Consider the following 22,500-nt stretch of genomic DNA (forward strand, 5'->3'; position numbering starts at 1 on the left):
TGAATCGGTTATTCACAAACCTGCTGCTCTTAATTAATTTTCGGTGGTAGCATAGGCCCATGCTTCGTTCACATCACATGGTGATCCCAGCGATTCTTGGATGCCGTTTTTTCTGTGCTTCTGTCACTGGGGAGATGGCGGTGAAAGCTATCTCTATTTTTTTGTTTAAAGAAAGAAAGGAAAAAAAAGACTGCTTCAGAAAAGATTATGCAAAATGGATTTACTTTTCCCTCTGGCTCCCGCGTCCACCAGCAGAAGGACAAAGTTTAAGGTAATGCGGAGAGAGAGAGGGGGGGCTGCGGGGAGAGAGAGAGAGAGGGAGAGAGAGAGAGAAGGGGGAGGTAAAGACAGAGAGAGAGGAAGGGAGAGAGTGAGACAGAGAGATGGAGAGTAAGAAGAGTGGGAGAATGAGAGAGAGAGGAAGAGAGTGAGAGAGAGAGAGAGAGAGAGAGAAAGAGAGACAGAGACAAGAATGAGAGAAAGAGAGAGAGAGCAAGCGAGAGAGAAAGAGAGAGACAGAGACAAAAGCAGAGAGAGAGAGAGAGAAAGATTGAGACAGAGAGAGTGAGACAAAGTGAGGCAGAGATAGTGAGAGAGAGAGAGAGAGAGAGAGAGAGAGAGAGAGAGAGAGAAAGAGTGAGAGATAGTGAGAGAGAAAAAGACAGTGAGAGAGAGAAACAGAAAGAGAGAGAGAGTGTGTGTGAGACAGAGTGAGACAGAGAGAGTGAGAGTAAGAAAGTGAAAGAGTGAGAGAGAGTGAGAAAGAGAGTGGGATAGTGAGTAAGAGAGAGAGAGAGAGAAAGAGAGAGAGGGAAAGTGCGAAATCTGACAGCAGGACTTTTTCTTCCTTCACACTCAAACCTTCTTTCTTTTTCCTTCATGTGCTTGTCGGTTTGGTGTTTCCTTATAAGCGCATGAACTTCTCCGTGTGTGTGTGTGTGTGTGTGTGTGTGTGTGTGTGTGTGTGCGTGTGTGTGTGTGTCTGTCTGTGTCTGTGTGTCTGTCTGTGTGTGTATGTACGCGCGCGCACACGCGTGTGTGTGTGTGCATGTGTGTGTGTGCGTGCGTGCGTGTGCGAGTGCATGCTTCGTTCACACAATAACGATTAAACCAATCTATTAAAAAAACAAAAATCAAACAACAACAAAACATCCCACAACAACCAGAACAACGACAACAACAACAAGAACGACAACCTGCCGGGAACCTTTCACACACACACACACACACACACACACACACACACACACACACACACACACACACGCACACACACTGACCCTTGGACTGCTTGGGGTGACGCTGGGAGCCCTTGCTGTGGACCGAGCCGTTGGTGGAGGAATCGCTGCTGGGGAGGAGGGGCCTCTTCTTGGGCTCTATGGGCACCTCCTCCTCCCCGACCACCAGGAACACCTTCTGCTGCTCCTTCAGCAGGCGGAACAGGTGACTGAACCCCTCCACCTGTCAGCAGCAAAGGTGATGGGTACATAGTTACCTCATGTTGGTTTTTCACAGAGACACAATCACTCAAACATCATCGTCCAGAGCGGGAGAAGGCCAGTGCACGAGTCAACATCGCGGTGCCCCGACGGTTCTCCACGAAGCTAAAGGACTAAGACAAGACAAGACAAGACAAGACAAGACAAGGCAAGACGACGGTTAACAATTATTTTAATGAAACTGTCAGAGTGTACACTTGCAAGATTTTAACTGAACGTCTCCACTAAAAAAAAAAAAAAAAAAAAAAAAAAAAAAAAAAAAGTAAAGATCCCAGCTCGAGCTTTTTCACGGAGTCTAGTGCTCGGCAAAGGAAGGCGAGGCCCAGTCCTCTCTCTCCGTTGTTTTAACCTTCACCGAGAGAGCTGTGGGTCCCAACCCTTTTCACTAGGTTCGCCACAGGAAGGCGGGGCCCAACCATTTTTTTTCTCGCCATTTTCACCTTCTCGAACGGAAGTCAGGTACCCATTTAAAAGTGCCGAGAGTGTGTGCAACAGGACGAGCTCTGTCACACACACACACACACACACACACGCACACACACACACACACACAATCACCAAACACCATCTCCCTACCTTCCCCCGCCCCACCCAACCCCATCAGCTGCCACCCCTTCACCATCTTTCTACCCCCTAGTCAGTTATCTCCGACCCCTCCACCACCCACCACACCCTTCCAAACCCTTCTTACCTCTTCACTTCGTCTCTGAACCACCACCACCACTACCCACACACCTGCATCATCACCCACCACTCGTAACCCCCAACCTAGCCAAACACCACAACCCCCTATCCACCCGAATCGCCACCCGCATCATCACCACCACCACCCCTCCCTCAGACCCCTAACCAAACACCACAACCCCCTATCCACCCGAATCGCCACCCGCATTATCACCACCACCACCCCTCCCTCAGACCCCTAACCAAACACCACAACCACCTATCCACCCGAATCCCCACCCGCATCATCACCACCACCCGTAACCCCCGACCCAAACCATGCTTAATCCTGTCCCTCAGACCCCTAGCCAAACAGCACAACCCCCCTATCCACCCGAATCCCCATCCCCGCATCATCACCACACCACCATCCCTCCCTCACCTTCACTCTGGGCTTGCTCTCTGTGAAGAGGGCCTGCACAGGAGGGTAGGGCACGTGCACCAGGATGTGCATGTCGGCCAGGAGATCCTCGTAGTTCTGCGTGGTGTTGGGCCCAAGGAACACCTTCTCCCGGCTCTCCCGGCACAGGTTGCTGACCACAGTCATCATGTAGGGCTTCTGGCGGGACTGGGGGATCCGCGTCTGTCGGGGAGTTTATAGTGTTTTGAAGGAGACTGACAGGCGCAACAGCCGAACGGTTAAAGCGTTGGACTTTCAATCTGAGGGTTCCGGGTTCGAATTTCGGTAAGGACGCCTAGTGGGTAAAGGGTGGAGATTTTTCCGATCTCCCAGGTCAACATATGTGTAGACCTGCTAGTGCCTGAACCCCCTTCGTGTGTATACGCAAGCAGAAGATCAAATACGCACGTTAAAGATCCTGTAATCCATGTCAGTGTTCAGTGGGTTATGGAAACAAGAACGTAACCAGCATGCACACCCCCGAAAACGAAGTATGGCTGCCAACATGGCGAGGTAAAAATGGTCATCCACGTAAAAGCCCACTCGTGTACATAGGAGTGAACATGGGAGTTGCAGCCCACGAACGAAGAAGAAGAAGAAGGAGAATGTCTTGGTTGAGACCCCCCGAAAACGGAGTATGGATGCCTACATGGCGTGGTTCTTCTTCTTCGTTCGTGGGCTGCGACTCCCACGCTCACTCGTGTGTACACAAGTGGGCTTTTACGTGTATAGCCGTTTTTAATCCGCCATGTAGGCAGCCATACTCCGTTTTCGGGGGTGAAGGGCGGGGTTTAAAACGGTCATAAACTCGTGTACATACGAGTGAACGTGGGATTTTCAGTCCACGAAGGAAGAAGAAGAAAGCGAAGAAGAAGAAAAAGAAGAAGTCTGGTTGATGACGACGATCATTGTTTAATGTCCCGTTACACACACATACTGGTGATTGTAGACATTTCGTTAGAGTATCGATTTTTTTTTCATTTGAGTGTTATCATTCAGGAGAGGAGGGTGTGTGTGTGTGTGTGGGGGGGGGGGGATGAATGGTGAGTTGGGGGAAAACTGGGTGGATGAAGGGTGGAATTTCAAATGAATATTTAAGTACAATAACAGAAAATTACTTAATGGACTTCGTAAAAGAGAAGTCGCTAAGGATACCAGCCAGAAGAGAATTGGTGTGATCAAGACGAGACAAAAATTGAAGTTATACGTTCATATATATAGCGTCTAATCAAACAAATTTTGCTCAGGCACTTTGCAATACAGTAGTTCCAATAAGAATGTATTACGACACGACACACCATCCTTCAAAACATACATGCCATTTAATCAAAGGCACGTTGTGACCAGATGTGTCTTGAGGCTGGTTTTAAAGCTGGAAATGAACTGGGAGTATCTCATTCTTCTTCTTCGTGGGCTGCAACTCCCACGTTCACTCGTATGTACTCGAAAGGGCTTTTACGTGTTTGACCGTTTTTAACCCTGCCATGTAGGCAGCTATACTCCGTTTTCGGGTGTGTGCATGCTGGATATGTTCTTGTTTCCATAACCCACCGAACGCTGACACGGATTACAGGATCTTTAACGTGCGTATTTGATCTTCTGTTTGCGTATGCAGACGAAGGGGGTTCAGGCACCAGCAGGTCTGCATATATGTTGACCTGGGTAGATCGGAAAAATCTCCACCCTTCACCAACCAGGCGTCCTTACCGTGATTCGAACCCGGGACCCTCAGACTGAAAGTCCAACGCTTTAAACCACACGGCTATTGCGCCCCGTCATCTCAATAATTTAAATGCCAAGGTGTTCCACACGACACAGGTGACACTCCCCACCCACTCACCCCCTCGTCAGTACCCCCCCCCCCAACCCCCCAACTCTTCCCCCCTCCCTGACTCACATCAGCAGCCTTGTCGTTGTAGAGGTGTTTCTCCTGGCGGTCCATCTTGCCGTACTTCCAGTTCAGCTCCCTGGCCTGCCCGTAGTTCACTTCGATCAGCCGGTTCTCGTTGGAGCACACGTAGGAACACCCGTTCTCAAATTCCGTCACCGACGTGATCTCCTTGCCACCTGGCCACTTGTAGATGTACCTGACACCTGGAGAGAGAGAGAGAGAGAGAGAGAGAGAGACAGAGACAGAGACAGAGAGAGAGAGAGAGAGGATGTTTCAGGTGAAACAAAAACATAACAATTTAAGAACTCTTTGTGTTCGTAAGAACAGCTGTAGACTGGAACAATTTGAATGACGACCAGCCGCTGTTGGCAAGGGTGCAGGACCACCATTACAATGGCAGCAGCATGCGTGCTGTGTAGATAGCTACACAGCACCCTCCCCACCCCCATATCCCCGCAGTGCAATACAATACGCAATACGATACAACACAACTCACACAACACAATACAATATTCTTCCACCATCTTTGAAACTCAAATGCAACACATAAAGTTTAATGTCTGTATGTTCACTTTCTGCTGCTGATGCCATGTGAAGTTTCACTCCTCCTGTCCATATGGGCCAGATGGCCTGAAAAGAACGCATTAAAACTATCGTTATTATTGTTATTGGGTAATGTCGCTCTTTAGCTTCCTAAAGCTGAATTTAGGATGCGACAGTGCGACTATACCTACTGGATAATTCTTCCACCACCACAGTAACTCACCCCTAACAGCCATTTCCATGCCACTCAGGTCGACCAGCAGGGTCTCGAAAGTGGGGTAGTTCCGGCGGTTGATCAGCACCTGCCTTCCCTTCTCGTCAGGGAAACCGTTCCGGAAGAACTTCACGCGCCTGCGCACGTGCAACATGGTAACTGTTAGTCTTTGTCCTGTTGCTGAATAGAACTTGCAATGTTAAACGCTGATAGCCAGGCCTGGGTAGAATTCAAAGAGCGATTTTTCCAACGCTATGTTAGCTTAGAGTTATGAATGATCCAAAGTTTGTGGATTTGGCGTGGATTTGGGATAATTGCTAACGCTTAAGAAAACTTTGCGCTGCTGAGATCACTTATGCAATCCAGTCATGGTGCGTTTGATACACAGAACAATGAACAAGCGCAGTAACTTTTCCTGCTTCAAAATAGACGTTAAATAGACTAGCGCAGTAACTGTTGATGTTTCAAAATAGACGTTGGATAGACTAGCACAGTAACTGTTGATGCTTCAAAATAGACGTTAGATAGACTAGCGCAGTAACTGTTGATGCTTTGAAATAGACGTTAGATAGACTAGCGCAGTAACTTTTGATGCTTTGAAAATAGGACGTTAGATAGACTAGCGTAGTAACTTTTGATACTTTGAAATAGACGTTGGATAGACCAGCGCAGTAACTTTTGATGCTTTGAAATAGACGTTAGATAGACTAGCGCAGTAACTTTTCCTGCTTCAAAATAGACGTTAGATAGACTAACGCAGTAACTTTACCTGCTTCAAAATAGACATTAGATAGACTAGCGCAGTAACTTTTGATGCTTTGAAATAGACGTTAGATAGACTAGCGCAGTAACTTTTCCTGCTTCTAAATAGACGTTAGATAGACTAGCGCAGTAACTTTTGATGCTTTGAAATAGACGTTGGATAGACTAGCGCAGTAACTTTTGCTGCTTTAAAACAGACTTTAGATAGACTAGCGCAGTAACTTTTCCTGCTTCAAAATAGACGTTAGATAGACTAGCGCAGTAACTGTTGATGCTTTGAAATAGACGTTAGATAGACTAGCGCAGTAACTTTTCCTGCTTCAAAATAGACGTTAGATAGACTAGCGCAGTAACTGTTGATGCTTTGAAACAGACGTTAGATAGACTAGCGTAGTAACTGTTGATGCTTTGAAATAGACGTTGGATAGACTAGCGCAGTAACTGTTGATGCTTTAAAATAGACGTTAGATAGACTAGCGCAGTAACTTTTGCTGCTTCAAAATAGACGCTAGATACACTTGCGCAGTAACTTTTCCTGCTTCAAAATAGACGTTAGAGAGACTTGCGCAGTAACTTTTGATGCTTTGAAATAGACTAAGACACACAACTTAGCACATCCCTTCAACTTGAACACAGGTAAAGATTTGTTTAATGTTTTTCTTGTCGTCCATAAGAATGTTCAGGTCGATCTGACGTTTGGGTGTGTTTAACTGTTTAGCAGGATGTTCAGTTCAGTATGACGCTTGTTTTTTGTTTTTGTCTTTATTAACATGTTCGGGTCAGCCTCATATGGAGCGTGTTCATTTGTTTATCATGATGTTCAAGTCAGTATGACACATAATAATGATGATAATGATAATGAATATGTGGACGCCCTATCTCCGAAAAGCCCAGAGCGTTTACAAATACAAATACACATACATACTAAAATTGATGCAGATACATTTAAGATGAAGATTCAGTTGATGGTCTACGTATCATCATACAACATTTGCCAAAACTTAAAACACAACACAGTACGACTCTTGCTAAACCCTCACACACACACGCGTGCCCGCAAGCAAACAGAATAAAAAACAAATCAGCATAAAAAAAATTGTTTAAGTTGGCAAGCACATTATATAACAGGTTATAGGTTCACGCCATTGATTCACGCAATTCATATCTCTTTCCCTTGTTTTTGTGTGCTTACTTCGCCTAAACTTTGGTTGTGTGTGTGTGTGTGTGTGTGTGTGTGTGTGTGCGTGCGAGCGTGCGTGTGTGTGTGTGCGTGCGTGCATGTGCGTGTGTGTGTGTTAGTTGTTCCAGTCACTGTACTGCATTGTATTGCATTATATTGTATTGTTTGTATTCTTTGTATTCTGTTGCGTGTGGACATTGCATTGTAATGTACTGCACTGCACATGCATTGCATTGTGTTGTATTGTATCGCATTGTACTGCACCGTATCCTATCCTATCGTATCCGTATCCGTAACCATCACCTGCTGGTGGTCATCGGCGAACACTCACCGGCCTTTCTTGCCTGCCGCCTGCTCCTGCTGCTCGGGGTCCCTGTCGGGCAGGGTCAGCGGACGGTACGCACGTGCAAGCTCGTAGCGAGACGAGTCCTCGAACATGGCGGGCCCGTAGTGAACCACGTCCTCCTCATCTTCCTCATCATCCTCTGACGCCGACGCCGAAGAGTTCTGGTTATAGTCGTCGTGGACTTGTCGGCCCCCGGCTGCCTGCAAAAGACGAACGACAGGGAGTTGTTTAGAAGATTTATTGTTTGAAATTAGGTATTTATTGCACTATTTGTGAAGGGTACAAATGTTGATTTTTGTTGGATACCCCCCCATACTGGATTCCTTTATAACGACCAAGCAGACAGGGCAGCAAAAAGGGGAGCAAAGAATGATATAGATAGTATAAAAGAATATTGCCCATTGTCATACAAAGAAATAAGCAATATACTAGAAAGAGACTTTTATAGGTGCTTGAATTCAAGTCTAAAACCTCGTCAGTTGACTCTCTCAGAGTTTATACTGGGCACACACCAAGATAAAATGTAATTCAGATTCTTCTGTTCCAGGACAAAATGGACAATTAACATGTTCTCTATTCTTTGAGTATCTTAAATGACGTGGATTCAGCTGGGACACACCAAGTCTTATTCTTGTTAAAGGTTTCCTTAAAACAGGGTTTCTGACCGTGTTTTGATATTTTGGAATGCCATGCAGTTGTCTAAACGAGGAATATAACTGAAATCTTTCTTTTGACAAAAGTGTGGAATCTAAATCTTGCAAATGGCAATCAATCAATCTCTGTTTAAAGATAGATACAAAGGCTTTTACATCTTCCACACCTTCATTTTCCCAAACGAAACCAAAACCATACCTATACAACGTATAACATACATTCGTTACCCAGTTCTTTCTACCCTTACTGCGAAGGACACAGAGCATTTTGTAGGATTTTTTTAAGGATACGATTTTCATCCATCCTGGTGAGTTTTAACCAGTATCTAATACATTTGGTAAAGGTTTGAATGTATAATGGGTATCTACCAGTTTCAGAGTACACTTGTGAACTTGGTGTCTTTATGCTGACATTCAGTAAGCGTTTCATGGCGAGCAGGTGCACTCTTTCAATAACATTGTGATTAGCTGTTAGGCCCCAAACTTCGGAGCCGTTTGTCAAAATGGGTCATCGAACATTTTGAAGAAAGGAGAGAGAGAGAGAGAGAGAGAGAGAGAGAGAGAGAGAGAGAGAGAGAGAGAGAGAGAGAGAGAGAGAGAGCAAATACTTTGGGAAAGAAAACCAGACAAATGTATTGATACTGCGCTACATTGTATTGCGTGTTCAGCCACCAACCAACACAAAGATCACCTTTTATTCCTGAATTCTTTATTATGAATCAGTTTACAGTTTCAGATGTGGTATCATTCGTTTTGTGCGTGTTTGCGAGATATGCAGAAGAAACCAGGCACACATTCAATTGTTGTTATCCTTATAGCATTCAGGGATATATACACGCTTTCATACATGATGGTAATCCCGTAACAAAATAGATAGTACATATAATAAGTTAACAAAGAGCAAACATGAAAAAATATTACAGACAAAAAGAAGAAACCAAGCATATACAACGCGATACGTCTTTATCAATCCAACTGAAAATAATATAAGATTATAAAGCCATGTGCGTTCAGCAACTGAAATTGTTTTAAGGTCAGTTCAAATATATATGAGATCACCAAAAAAAGGTATTAGCATGTATTTCGCCGCATTGATAGCACCATGTCAGCGTGTGTGCTTCCTCCGACTCTCAAGAGTTTGACGGTGGCTTTAATCATGACAGCTACTGTACGATCTCTGTCCCCCACTGTCCCCCACCCCTAAACACAACCATCCGCCTACCACCCCCCCCCCCCCCCAAACACAACCATCCACCTACCACCCACCCCCAAACACAACCATCCACCTACCACCCACTCACAAACACAACCATCCACCTACCACCCACCCACAAACACAACCATCCGCCTACCACCCACCCACAAACACACACGAAAACTGTAGCAAGGACAGTGGCAGCAGCCGCGACATCAACATCAACAACGTGAATTACATCAGTTTATCATCTTCATCGTCGTTGTCATCATTTTTCTTCGCGTTCTTGAATGCACGTAGATTGATCTTATCAGTAAGCACAATCCACCAAAAGGATGGTAGACCAGATTCTCGACTCCCTTCCAATCTTGTCCCGCTTCCCATATTAATTTATTGAACACGAATTCTTCGGTAGGTGCATGGCAAACTGAAATCACAAAACGTGATCATGGAATGTGTGTGAACAACATATTCTGCCCTAATGGGAAACTGCTGTCAGCCGTCGTCACAGAGAGAGAATGAACACAGCAAACTGGAACAAACTGACAGCTTACATGCTGTACACGATGCTTTAGAAAGCCTTGAATTGTTGTTCAGCAGTGGATTGTTCTTTGTCTGTCTGTCTGTGTCTGTCTGTCCGTTGGTCTCACATAATGAAGACCGTAATGTAAGACACTACTGTTGATTGCTCTTCTATGGGGCTATGCCCTGTATGAATAAACCATCTCATTCTGCCTCTTCCTCACCCCCCCCCCCCTCTCTGTCTTTGTGTGTTCATGTCACCATGTGTGCGTGCATGCGTGTATGTAAGCGTGCGTTATTGTATGTGTATGTATGTATGTATGTATGTATGTTTCTTCCTCCTTTCTATCTCTGTAAACCACGATCTCATCCACTGCAGCTTAAGTTGTCAGGTGTGGTGAAGATCTCTCGCACTAATCGGGATATATCTGTTAGAATTGCTCATTACACACACACACACACACACACACACACACTCCCCCCTCCACATACACACATACACAAAGCGTGCGCACATACACGGACATACACCATATTAACTTGGGACCACGAATACATGAAACATGAAAAACTCAATCCAATCCAGACAGAAAGAGAGAGAGAATGAGAGAGACAGACAGGGAGGGGAGAGAGGGGAGAGAGGGGAGAGAGAGAGAAAGGGAGAGTTCGGGGGGTCGGGGCGTGGAGGCAAAGAGAAAAAGAGAGAGACAATGCGACAGACAGAAAGACAGACATAAAAAGAGAGACAATGCAACAGACAGAAAGACAGACATAAAAAGAGAGAGACAATGCGACAGACAGAAAGACAGACATAAAAAGAGAGAGACAATGCGACAGACAGAAAGACAGACATAAAAAGAGAGAGACAATGCGACAGACAGAAAGACAGACATAAAAAGAGAGACAATGCGACAGACAGAAAGACAGACATAAAAAGAGAGAGACAATGCGACAGACAGAAAGACAGACATAGATGAAAACACAGAAAGGTAGAGAGTGAAACGACGGAAGTATGACAGACGAAGTCAGAGAGAGAGAGAGAGGGCGGGGGTAGGGGGAGGGGAAAGCGGGGGGGGCGGGGGGAGGGGGGGCAGTTTAAAAGAAGACTTATTACCAAGGCACAAACGTGAACACCTCTCGTTTTATGCCGGAGCTTCTGGAGACAAGATGACCCCGCCACCTCCAGCTAGCATGATGATGATGGGGGCATGCATTCTTCACAGTATCACAACAATTAAGCCACCGGAGTTGAATCGATCCGATTACCGCCAAGCTGCATCAGTTAATAGCCTTTTGTGCAGTCTCTCTCACATGGGCTCGCGTCATCCACCCATTTCTTTCCGAATCTTACCTTCTAAAGAAAGGCTGTGGCAGAACTGGACAAGCTTAATAATATATTCACCAGTGATCAGGGTTCGAGGATCCGTTTCAGCATGTCCTTTGGAAAGGCAGGTTCCTCCCATTTTTCTCACTCCACCTCCGTGTGAATGAATACCTGACTTCGGATGGGGAAGGTTAACTCACTCAGTACGGCCAGTCCTCTCTTCTCCTCTACACAGACCCCTCGGATGTCCAGTGGGTGTCTGAATGACCCAACCTTTAGCTTCCGTCGTCAGAATTGTGGTATTCTTTGTCAACATTCACGTCTTCAGTATAAGAGCCTTCCGCTTGCAATATTTTGATGATGGTAATTGGGGTGAAACGCTGTTTATGTCGTCTCTTTCGCCGTTCGTATGGAGAGAGTTAAAACACCGGAAGCAGAGAACTGGGCCCCACCTTCCTCTGCCAAGCCCCAGACACGGTGGATATGAATTCACTTCCCTGGTGGCCGTAAAAAGGCTATGGGGCCTTTAACCTTTAACCTCCGAAGGGAGAAATCGAGGAAGCTCCACTGTGTTTGTCTGATGATAAACCTGTTGGTTTCAACCATCTCTATGCTTTTCAGTGTTAACATCTTCGCACAAAGTGCTGTGAATTACATGATACTGAAATCAGGCGTAAACATTTTACTACTAAAACTATACCCGTGAAGGTCCTTTTTCCCGTAATGTTCCACCATAGACAAATTTCTAAGTTTTTGACGAGAAAACATCTGAACTAATCTTTGTCAGCAGCAGATATTATCATTTTCAATGTGTCTTTTACAGTTGTTGTTGTTGTTATTTTTGTCGTTTTGTTGTAAACACGATTTTTTTTAAACTGACGTGTTTCAGTCTCAAATGGCCCCTGCTATCCAATAAAAAATTATTAATAAAGAACTGAACCGAATTTGACTGCCTCTCTTCGATTTCATCTCAACTTGAGTATGTTTTTGCGCAAATCCGTCTTCTCGTTCGCGTTATTTGAAATGACCATTGGTTGGTTTCCGTCATTCGTTTGTCCTTTAGTCCTTTTCAATAATCATGAGTGATATTTGGCGAATTTTGGCAAAAATGAATGTGACGAAAATACAAAAGCAATGTGTGTGTGTGTGTGTGTGTGTGTGTGTGTGTGTGTGTGTGTGTGTGTGTGTGTGTGTGTGTGTTTATTACGAAGAGCTTATGCTGTAACTGATTTGAATGTTGTGAGAAAGATACCTTCGCATCAAGGTGAGGTATTTTATTTTGCTTATATATTACTTCCATGGTCATTATATATATATATTTTCTTTTCTTTTCCTTTCAGTGTTAAATGTTCACATACCCTTTCATGAAGGGCTACAACTCGGAATGAATACAGCATCCACAACAGAAGACATCAGAGAGAGACAGATAGACCGACGGACGGATAGACGGGGAGACGAAGACCGAGAAAAACAGAGAGAGAGGGCGGAGAGGGGGGAATGCGAATGCGAATGCGAAAATTTTATTCAGATTAGGCCAAGGCCCCTAACTGAAGGGGGCAAACATAAGCTACATCAATCACACAAATAAATACTGGGATAAAACATCAAGTTATAGATAATAATAATAATTTTCAGGAAACTTTCACATTTCTTTTGTAGTCTACGGTAGTCTAAGTTCCAACCAAACGTAATCGTTGAAGAGCTTTGTAAATGTAGAACGCCAGATTATTTAGTACAATTTCGTTTCTAGAGGACATAAACACATTAAATCTGAAGCGACATGGATTACGAAAATATTTAGGCTGAATACATTTCATCCTCAAGTCATGAAGAACAGGACAGCCAAGTATGAAAGAGAAAGAGAGAAGAGAGAGAGAGAGAGAGAGAGAGAGAGAGAGAGAGAGAGAGAGAGAGAGAGAGAGAGTGTATGTGTGTGTGTGTGTGTGTGTGTGTGTGTGTGTGTGTGTGTGTGTGTGTGTGTGTGTGTGACAGAGAGAGGAGAGAGACTGGAAGGGGAGAGAGAAACAGAACGAGGAGAGAGGCTGCAAGCAAGAGGAGGAAGGGAGGGCGGGAGACAGAGAATAAAATAGTGAATGAATGAATTTTCTTTAATAAGGAAAGTGGAATAAGCAAGGACATGCTTTTTTTCATCCAGCCCTCAGGGCAAAGAAATTTAACAAGAAAACAAAGAAACAAACAAAAAAATAAAAAACAACAAAAAACAAAAAAACAACCCCCCCCCCACACACACACAAAATTAAAAGAAAACATACAATGAAGCTATTACTACCACAAAAATTATCACTATTACCACTACTACCATTTCCACTACTACTAAGTAAATAAATAAAAAAAAATTTAAAAAAAGGAAGAGGAAGAGAGAAAGAACAAAATAATGTCATACCAAGAAAGACAAATACAAATAATAAAAACGGACGCTTCACACACACAAACGAATACACTTGCAGAAAGAGAGAGAGAGAGGGGGGGGTGGGGTGTGGGGGGGTTACAGGAATCATTTTGTTCCTTATTTCAATCGAAATAGCGAGGAATGCTTGCGGCCGTGTGCGCACATAAGAGCAAACAAAACTGAAGCATGCAAGCGACATCAATTCTGTCCTGCCACCACCACCACCACCACACCATCACCTCCTGTACAACAAATCGTTATGCCAAGGACACACCACGAAACCAACCAGATATATAAAGATTACTGCGTGTTTTAACTCTCTCCATACGAACGGCGAAAGAGACGACGTTAACAGCGTTTCACCGCAATTACCATCATCAAAATATTGCAAGCGGAAGGCTCTTATACTGAAGAGGTGAATGTTGACAAAGAATACCACAATTCTGACGACGGAAGCTAAAGGTTGGGTCATTCAGACACCCACTGGACATCCGACGGGTCTGTGTGAAGGAGAAGAGAGGACTTGCCGTACTGAGTGAGTTAATTGCTTGCTGCATGCGTGCACACGCACACGTGCGCTTGTGAAGAACAGCATTGTATCGCAAACTTCGAAATGGACTTCTTCAAGTTTTTTTTTTGTTTTTTTTTTTCGTGAGAACGACAAATGGGGGACACAGTTTACTTCTTTTGTTTCTGAAACTTATTCTCCGGACTGTGCAAGAGTGTGTGTATGCGTGCATGCTGTCGTATGTACGTGTGTGTGTGTGTGTGTGTGTGTGTGTGTGTGTGTGTGTGTGTGCCCTTCCCATCTTCTTGTATGCTCCATATAAGTGGCCAGGATCACAGATAATGAACTGACCATGCCGAGCTGACTAGGTGTTGCTGAACTCATTCATGATTCAGTGGGTGTCTGGAGGCCACCGATTTTCCCTCTCTGCTGCCACAGCGGGTGGAGGGTGATCAAGTGGGAAACTATCAGTGGTGTTCATGCTGTTATTACTGTACTGTATAGTTAGTGCTGCAGTCTTGGGGGCTAGTTGGCCTTTGGGAACCATCCCAACGCCGACTGTCCTAAAACCCTCCTGGCCTAGAGAGTGGGGATGTAACTTGGGCAAGACATTCTCCAATATAATCAAATTCTAGCCCAGATAGTCAGGACAGCAGTTGCCTCCTCTGCTGTTCTGATGGTCATAGTCGGACACGACTGACTATCATATATATATATATATAATTGTATTACAATGTAATGTTGTGTAGTGTAGAGTAGTGTATCGTGTTGTAGTGTATTGTGTTGCAATGTATTGCATTGTATTGTAACATATTGCATTGTATTGGACTGTATTATATTGTACTGTATTATATTGCACTGTATTGTTTTGAATTGTACTGTACTCTATTGTATTATACTGTACTGTACTGTATTGTACTGTGCTGTGTTGTGTTGTGTTGTATTGTTTTGTATCTATTGTGTTGTACTGTATTGTATTGCATTGCATTGTAGTGTAACGTATTGCATTGTATTATTCTGTACTGTATTACATTGTATTGTTTTGAATTGTACTGTACTGTGCTGTAAGGTATTGCATTGTATTGTGTTGTACTGCATTGTATTGTATTGCAGTGTACTGTATGGGACTGTACTGTATTGTACATTGCACTGTACTGTATTATAATGTGTTGCATTACATTGCACTATATTGCATTGTATTGCTTTGTATTGTATTGTTGTCACAGGTTTCTCTGTATAAATCCGGGCAGCTTTTCATGGAGAGGGGGCATCATCACAGTGGAGCGTGTCCTATATTTTCTTCTTTTGTTCTGCCTGCTAGTGTGTTTGTTTTATTATCGAAGTGGGATTTTCTACAGAAATTTGCCACGCAACAATCCTTTTGTTATCGTGATTTCTTCTTCGCGCGCTTAGTACATTCTGCACACACGACTTCAGCTTATCGTTTCATACGAAAGACTAGAACCCAGACCACCATTCAATGTCTCGTGGAGAGTAGGCCAGGGAGCGAGAAGGGTGTAAAAATCACAGTCTGTATATGAAACTCTGCATATTGTCTATTATACACATTCATGTGACCAGTGAGTCTACACACACACACACACACACACACACACACACACACATATATATATATATATATATATATGATTGTGTGTGTGTATTCACGTATGTCAGTCATCTCTACCCAGGTAGGCAGCCTGTTGTGCAAATGGCTCCGTGTTTGTAAAGCGCTTAGAGCTTGGTCTCTGACCGAGGATAGGCGCTATATAAGTATCCATATCAATCAATCAATCAATCAACCAATATGCTCTGAAAGTAGAAGTAAAACCACCAAATCTTTCGCGAGACTAACTCTCGCTGAGCCAGTTATCGAGACATTAGGGAGAGAGCGTGAGAGGGAGGGACTGATACACACACACACACACACACACGAGAGAGAGAGAGAGAGAGAGAGAGAGAGAGAGAGAGAGAGAGAGAGAGAAAGCGAGAGAGAGAAAGGCAGACAGACAGACAGACGCAGAAAGAGAGTGAAGGGGGGGGGGGGGGGGAGGAAGGACGAGAGAGATACAGAAGGGGAGGGAGGGGGGACGAGTTTGAGAGAGAGAGAAAGGGGGAGAAACAGGGACGAAGAGGGTGGGTAAAAAAAACACACACACCAAAAACAGGCACACACTGTGAGAGAGAGAGAGAGAGAGAGAGAGAGAGAGAGAGAGACAGAGAGAGAGAGAGAGAGAGAGAGAGAGAGAGAGAGAGAGAGAGACAGAGAGTGAGAGAGAGACAGAGAGAGACAGAGACAGAGAGAGAGAGAGAGAGAGGGGGGGGTGGTGTGGAGATGGACATAGACATTGTATTATTGCAAATGACATAACTATCATTTTGGCAAGGGGGACAATATGTGAACAGACAATTGAATAACAGATGTATACAGAGAAATGAACACACTGCAAAGAGTAAGAATGGAAAAACAAACAAACAACAACCCCACAAACCAAAACTATGAATGTTTACACCGACAATCACTTACATGTATGTATGTATGTGTGTAAGTACGCGTGAACGTGTACGTGCGTGTGTACGCGCGCCGAATGTGTGCATGCGTGTGTGGAATACAGTTCAATGGAATATCCAACAACTTACCAGGTATACGTATTTATCATAACGATCATTCTCGCTTCCCACTTCCAACTCACTCCCCACAACGCGCGATTTGAACATGTTCCACTGAAAAAAAATGTCACCACAGACGATCCCCGTGTCGACAATGCAAGGGCTCCACTCCCACGCCGTGTCAGTGAAGCATTAATTTCCGATGATGGAATATTAGTTCGTCGTCAAGGCACACACAGACAAACCCCGGTCTTTGGTGTGATGTGTGCAGCAGCCGCAACCTCTCTGGTGTCCATGACAACAGCCGGCAGCAAAACATACCCCGGAAGACCCCAGTTTTTCACTTTTGACACACGCTGACAGTGTCGTCTGCTCGAATTTGATTGACGTGGTACAGTTCTTTTGATTGGCTGCGAAATACCCAATGGCGGTTTCAGAGTCACGACAACGGTTGTTTGAGTGTTGAGACGGCTTTTATAGTCAAGCCATGGTCTGTCATGATCTGATTTTTCTTTCATTCGTGATTATTGTTTCTTCTTCTCCAACATGATATTGATGATTGACTTTGGAAAATGACAGTTTGAACGAACTGCACGTGCACTATTGACATCACTAGTCTGCCTGCCTACCCGATCTCCGTTTCCATACAACATGAAATAATTTATTTGCTGTTGACGCAATAGTTTTATGATCATGACTCGTTTCTCTCTCTCTCTCCCTCTCTCTCCCTCTCACACACACACACGCAGAGCTATATATATATATATATATATATATATATATATATATATATATATATATATATATATATATATATATGTGTGTGTGTGTGTGTGTGTGTGCACATATAGCTCTCTCCCTCTGTGTGTGTGTGTGTGTGTGTGTGTGTGTGTGTGTGTGTGTGAATGATCATAAAACAATTACGTCAATAGCAAATAAAGTATTGCATTGTTGTATAGAAATGGAGATCAGGTAGGCAGGCAGACTAGTGATGTCGATACTGCACCAGCATATCGTTCAAACTGCCATTTTCCAAAATCAGTCATCGATAGATATGATGTTGGAGAAGAAGAAACAAGGCGCGCGCACACAGACACGCACACACACAGCTATATATATATAATATGTGTGTGTGTGTGTGTGTGTGTGTGTGTGTGTGTGTGTGTGTGTGTTTGTGTGTGTGTGTGTGTGTGTGTGTGTGTGTGTGTGTGTGAAGGGGAAAGGAAGGGGTTCTCAGGTAAGAGGAAACAGACAGGGGGATACTGGATCGATTGATGTTGCACTCACTCACACTCTCTCCTCATACCAATAACACGGCCACAAGGAGTGGTTTCTATAGAGTGTTTACAAAAGAACAGCAAACAACAGCACCAACTCAAACTTCTAATCACTAAGCATCTTTAAACAGCACACACTAAGCATATGCAGTTCCTACTAGCATAATCAGCAAACAACCCTACATTAAGCACTTCACCCTTCACTTAAGCAGCACCTATGAGCAGTACACAGCCCATCAAGGATCTGCTCATCATCAATTCTTTCAGTCTGTGCCACGTTCCATTTATTCATGGGAACAACTAAGAATAAGCTACGTTCACTGGTTTTATCCTTTCTCATAGCTTACAGTGCGTACTACTTATAAACCATAGATTTCTCCATTAGTTAAACCAAAGTAAACAATCTTAGCTTGTCCTGGTGACGCTAAGTGAACGATTGACAGATTCACCTACTCCTTTTGATTCACCTCCTCAAAAAACGGCTTGATCTGATTCACTCATTTCAGCCCACACGTGCACACACACTGTGACGACAAGTTTTGTGACGACAAGTTTAACATACTGCGTCATAAAGAGACTGGAGAGAGAGGAGGGTGCAACTCGGGACGCGTCAGCCGACTCGATCAAAGCCGGATAACATTAGCATAGATTTTTCCCTTGTCCAGATGCGGAAGTGTCGTCACATACCCCAGCTGTGTGTGTGAAGAGGGAGGTGGGGGACGATTCAAAAGACATACCGCCACACGGGAAACATTGCAACCAGTCTGTACCAATCAATCAATCAATCAGTCACTTTATTGTCTGATACAGACTACAGAAATTCGCCTTAAGGCTCGTCGTAAAGAAAATAAACCCATAATTTTAACTTTTAAAAGTGAAGACATTCATTCCATGGTTTTAAATTTAAACACTCACACGAACATGGCCGGGAAATGGTTGGGGTGAGGGACGGAGGGACGTTGCACCATGGACGAAGTGGGGAGGGAGATAAGTAGAGGGGGCGGGGGAGGGGGGTGATAATAATTATATTTATTTTTTATACAACAATAGAAAAAAAGGAAAACAACAGAACAGTTTTTTACATGCCCGACCGGTTTCGACCACTGGTCTTCGTCAAGGGCGTTTACTGGTATGTCAAAATGCAACACACATCAACAAAGAAAACAAAAAGGTCAACAAAGCTCATGAAAAAAGCTCATGTAAAAACTTTATTTTTTATTATATTTATATAGCGCTGAATCTTGTCCAGAGACAAATCAAAGCGCTGTCGCACCAGTCATTCACACGCATGCATAGCTCTAAAACTGGAAAAACTGAAGACACGGAAGAGGCAGGGAAGGGAGGCTATTTTGGGAAGAGGTGGGTTTTAAGACCAGACTTGAAAGAGCTGAGTGCGGAGACCTGACGAAGAGAAAGAGGAAGTTCATTCCAGTTGCAAGGTGACGGGATAGGGGAAGGAAGGGGGTCAGTGTGGACTGTGTAGGTGACAGCACACACACACACACACACACACACACACACACACACACACACACACACACACACACACACACACACACACACACACATATATCTGCTTGGTGTCTATTGATTTCTTGCCACGCATCCTCATCGAATCCCCATGCATTAAGTGCAAAGAGGAATTATTTTCGAGGTAATCTGTGGTTACCAATATCTATTCTGTTTGCTTTTTTCCCCCACGGTATATTTTGTTGTCATGTTTTCTTTCTACTCTTTACTTCATCCTTCATGGGCTGGATTGGTAAGTCACTGGATTGTTACTTTTTCTTTTAACTTTTTCCTTCATAACACTATTAAACTATGCTTGGTATGTCTTGATCACTTGCCATAGAGGACGACATATAATTCTGCACACGTCTCCCAGTAATTTAGGCAGTAAACCCGATTTTGGGGGGGATTCTTTCATTAATGTTAACGGTTACTTACACACACACACAATTATTACATATTGTAAACAACCTACTAAACGTTCACCCCACATTCTGGGTTAGGAATTGTGCCCAGGGTGAAATACGTTGTAAACGCCCACCCCCCTGCTTTGAAGCTGATAAAGATTTTCAGGAAGTGGCGATAAACCAGTTTGCTGTTTGTGTCTGTGTTGCTTTACAAAGCAGTACAGGTTTAGTTATTGAAATAAAGAATAGAACATTTTGCATGAGATGTCAATGTGTCATTGAAAGCAACACTCCATGGCGAATTCTTGTTTTTTTTGGGGGGTAGTTAATGTGTTAATTTCAACTGTTCGCACAGAATGGCAGTCCCCAGACATTCAAAGTCTATACCAGTGATCTGTATGCCGTAAAACAAATTGAATAAGTTGAAATTCAACTCTGGGCATTGGATTGTTGTCCTTCTGATGTTGCAAGTTTAACGAGAGACTTCGGAGAGAGCGACTGTCCAACCAGTTGGCTACTTCATGCTGAAACTAAGTCAAAGAATGGGGTCCCGCGAAAGGTAAAGTGTTGAAGGGCTAGCTCGTCGTTCCGACATTAGCCTGGTTGCCTGACCAGCACAGGTGACTTTTTTTTTTTTTAGTGAGGAGGAATTGTGCAGTCCCTTCCCCACTCTCTCGCCTACCGACGCTCACAGTCCCAAGGTGCAGATACTGCCACGTGTAGGACGGCCTCAGCAGGTGCAGGTTTTTTCTTTGGAGTTCCGTCTCCTAGGAGGACGGACTTCCAGCCAAGGATAAGAGCTCCCCCTGCCCTTTGGTCATCCTCTTCCGCCTTCACAGCCAGTGGGAAAGGTTTCCTCCTCCGCCTGGTCCGTCGTTGCGAGACTTCACATGCGGCAGGTAGTACTGAGTTACATGGTACCAGTAGCAAGGGCTATGCCCCTGACCCCTTAAAGGTAAAGTACTTACACACTAAACGTCCTTTCCTAAATTTCGATTGAAATTTGTGCGAAGAGGGGGTGGGCGCTTACAAGGTAGTTTACAAACTCCCTGTGTGTGTGTGTGTGTGTGTGTGTGTGTGTGTGTGTGTGTGTGTACGCAAAACAAGGATCTGGGCTGCGGAAGAGAAAGTACCCAAAAGGCAATATAAGCACAAATTCTATCCACAGAAAAATACAACAAAACATAAACACAACAACCTATATATATTACAACACCATACCTACGTCCGCCGGCTTGGCTTGAAACGAGTGTTTCACACACAGGAATTATTCATGACCTATGAATGAGGACGGCTCTCTGTGTTTTCAGAACCAAATGTGCGTAACAATTAGGAAGAAACAGAACACAGCTCAATGATTTAAACTGCGCGCGCGCGCGCGCGCGTACACACACACACACACACACACACACACAAACACTAGAACACACACATATATCTACCTATCTGCCTATCTATCTATCTATACACACACACACACACACACACACACATATATATATATATATATATATATATATATATATATATATATATATATACTGATTATAGATACCTGTACTACGATTCCAACAAGATACGGTGACCCAAAATGGACAAGCTTGACCATCCACCCATCCACCTATTCATATAGATCTACCTACCACATTACCAGTCTGTCTACCTGTCTACTTTCCACCGAACTGCCCAATTACCAGCGTATCTGGGACTACCACCATGATGTCTGGCAGAAGAGCCTGTCTCGGTGCATTGTATGCATTTCAAAATATTTCACTAACGATGCATAGCGCTTTTACCATTTCAGTCATCAAGTTCCGTCAGCTTCCTCCCTCCTGCCGTTCTCTCTGTCTGTCTGTCTGTCTATCTGTCTCATTATTTTGCATTATCTTGCTTACTCTATTACCCTCAGAAAATGGAAAATTATTCAGTTTGATTCAATTCTCTCTCTCTCTCTCTCACACTCTCTCTCTCTCTCTCTCTCTCTCTCTCTCTCTCATTATTTTGCTTACTCTATTACCCTCAGAAAATGGAAATTTATTAAATTCAATTCAGTTCAATTTTCTCTCTCTCTCTCACTCTCATTATTCTGCATTATTTTGCTTACTCTATTACCCTCAGAAAATGGAAATTTATTAAATTAAATTCAATTCAATTCAGTTCAATTCTCTCTCTCTCTCTCTCTCTCTCTCTCTCTCTCTCTCTCTCTCTCTCTCATTATTCTGCATTATTTTGCTTACTCTATTACCCTCAGAAAATGGAAATTTATTCAATTCAATTCACTCACTCTCTCTCTCTTCTTTTTTTTCTTTTTTTGCTCCCACAACTATTTAAATGGTGTTATTTCTATTATTGTTTTTGTAACATGTGCATTCTTATTTTAGTCTCATTTTTTGGGTGTTTTTTCTTAATTTTTAAATTAAAAAAAATATATATATATTTTATCATTTCATTTTATTCACTGATTGATCATTATCTTGACCTATGTTAATTTTCTCTCTCTCTATCTGTCCCCTTATATCTCTCTCCT

General features: G+C 43.7%; 1 protein-coding gene across 6 annotated transcripts in view; it reads right to left on the reverse strand.

The window, feature by feature from the left end:
* The window catches only part of LOC143287746 (echinoderm microtubule-associated protein-like CG42247), a 138,585-nt gene that overhangs the window by 44,657 nt on the left and 71,428 nt on the right, over positions 1–22,500 (reverse strand). For all 6 annotated transcript variants that reach the window (XM_076595997.1, XM_076595996.1, XM_076595998.1 and 3 more), the window contains 5 exons: positions 7,544–7,758; positions 5,280–5,407; positions 4,520–4,716; positions 2,605–2,805; positions 1,281–1,461 (listed from right to left, as the gene is read on the reverse strand). In XM_076595997.1, coding sequence (XP_076452112.1) covers positions 1,281–1,461; positions 2,605–2,805; positions 4,520–4,716; positions 5,280–5,407; positions 7,544–7,758 — 922 coding nt within the window. The remainder of the gene's footprint in view (positions 1–1,280; positions 1,462–2,604; positions 2,806–4,519; positions 4,717–5,279; positions 5,408–7,543; positions 7,759–22,500) is intronic.

This window comes from Babylonia areolata, chromosome 11 (genome assembly GCF_041734735.1).
Source record: "Babylonia areolata isolate BAREFJ2019XMU chromosome 11, ASM4173473v1, whole genome shotgun sequence".
NCBI lineage: Eukaryota > Metazoa > Mollusca > Gastropoda > Neogastropoda > Buccinidae > Babylonia > Babylonia areolata.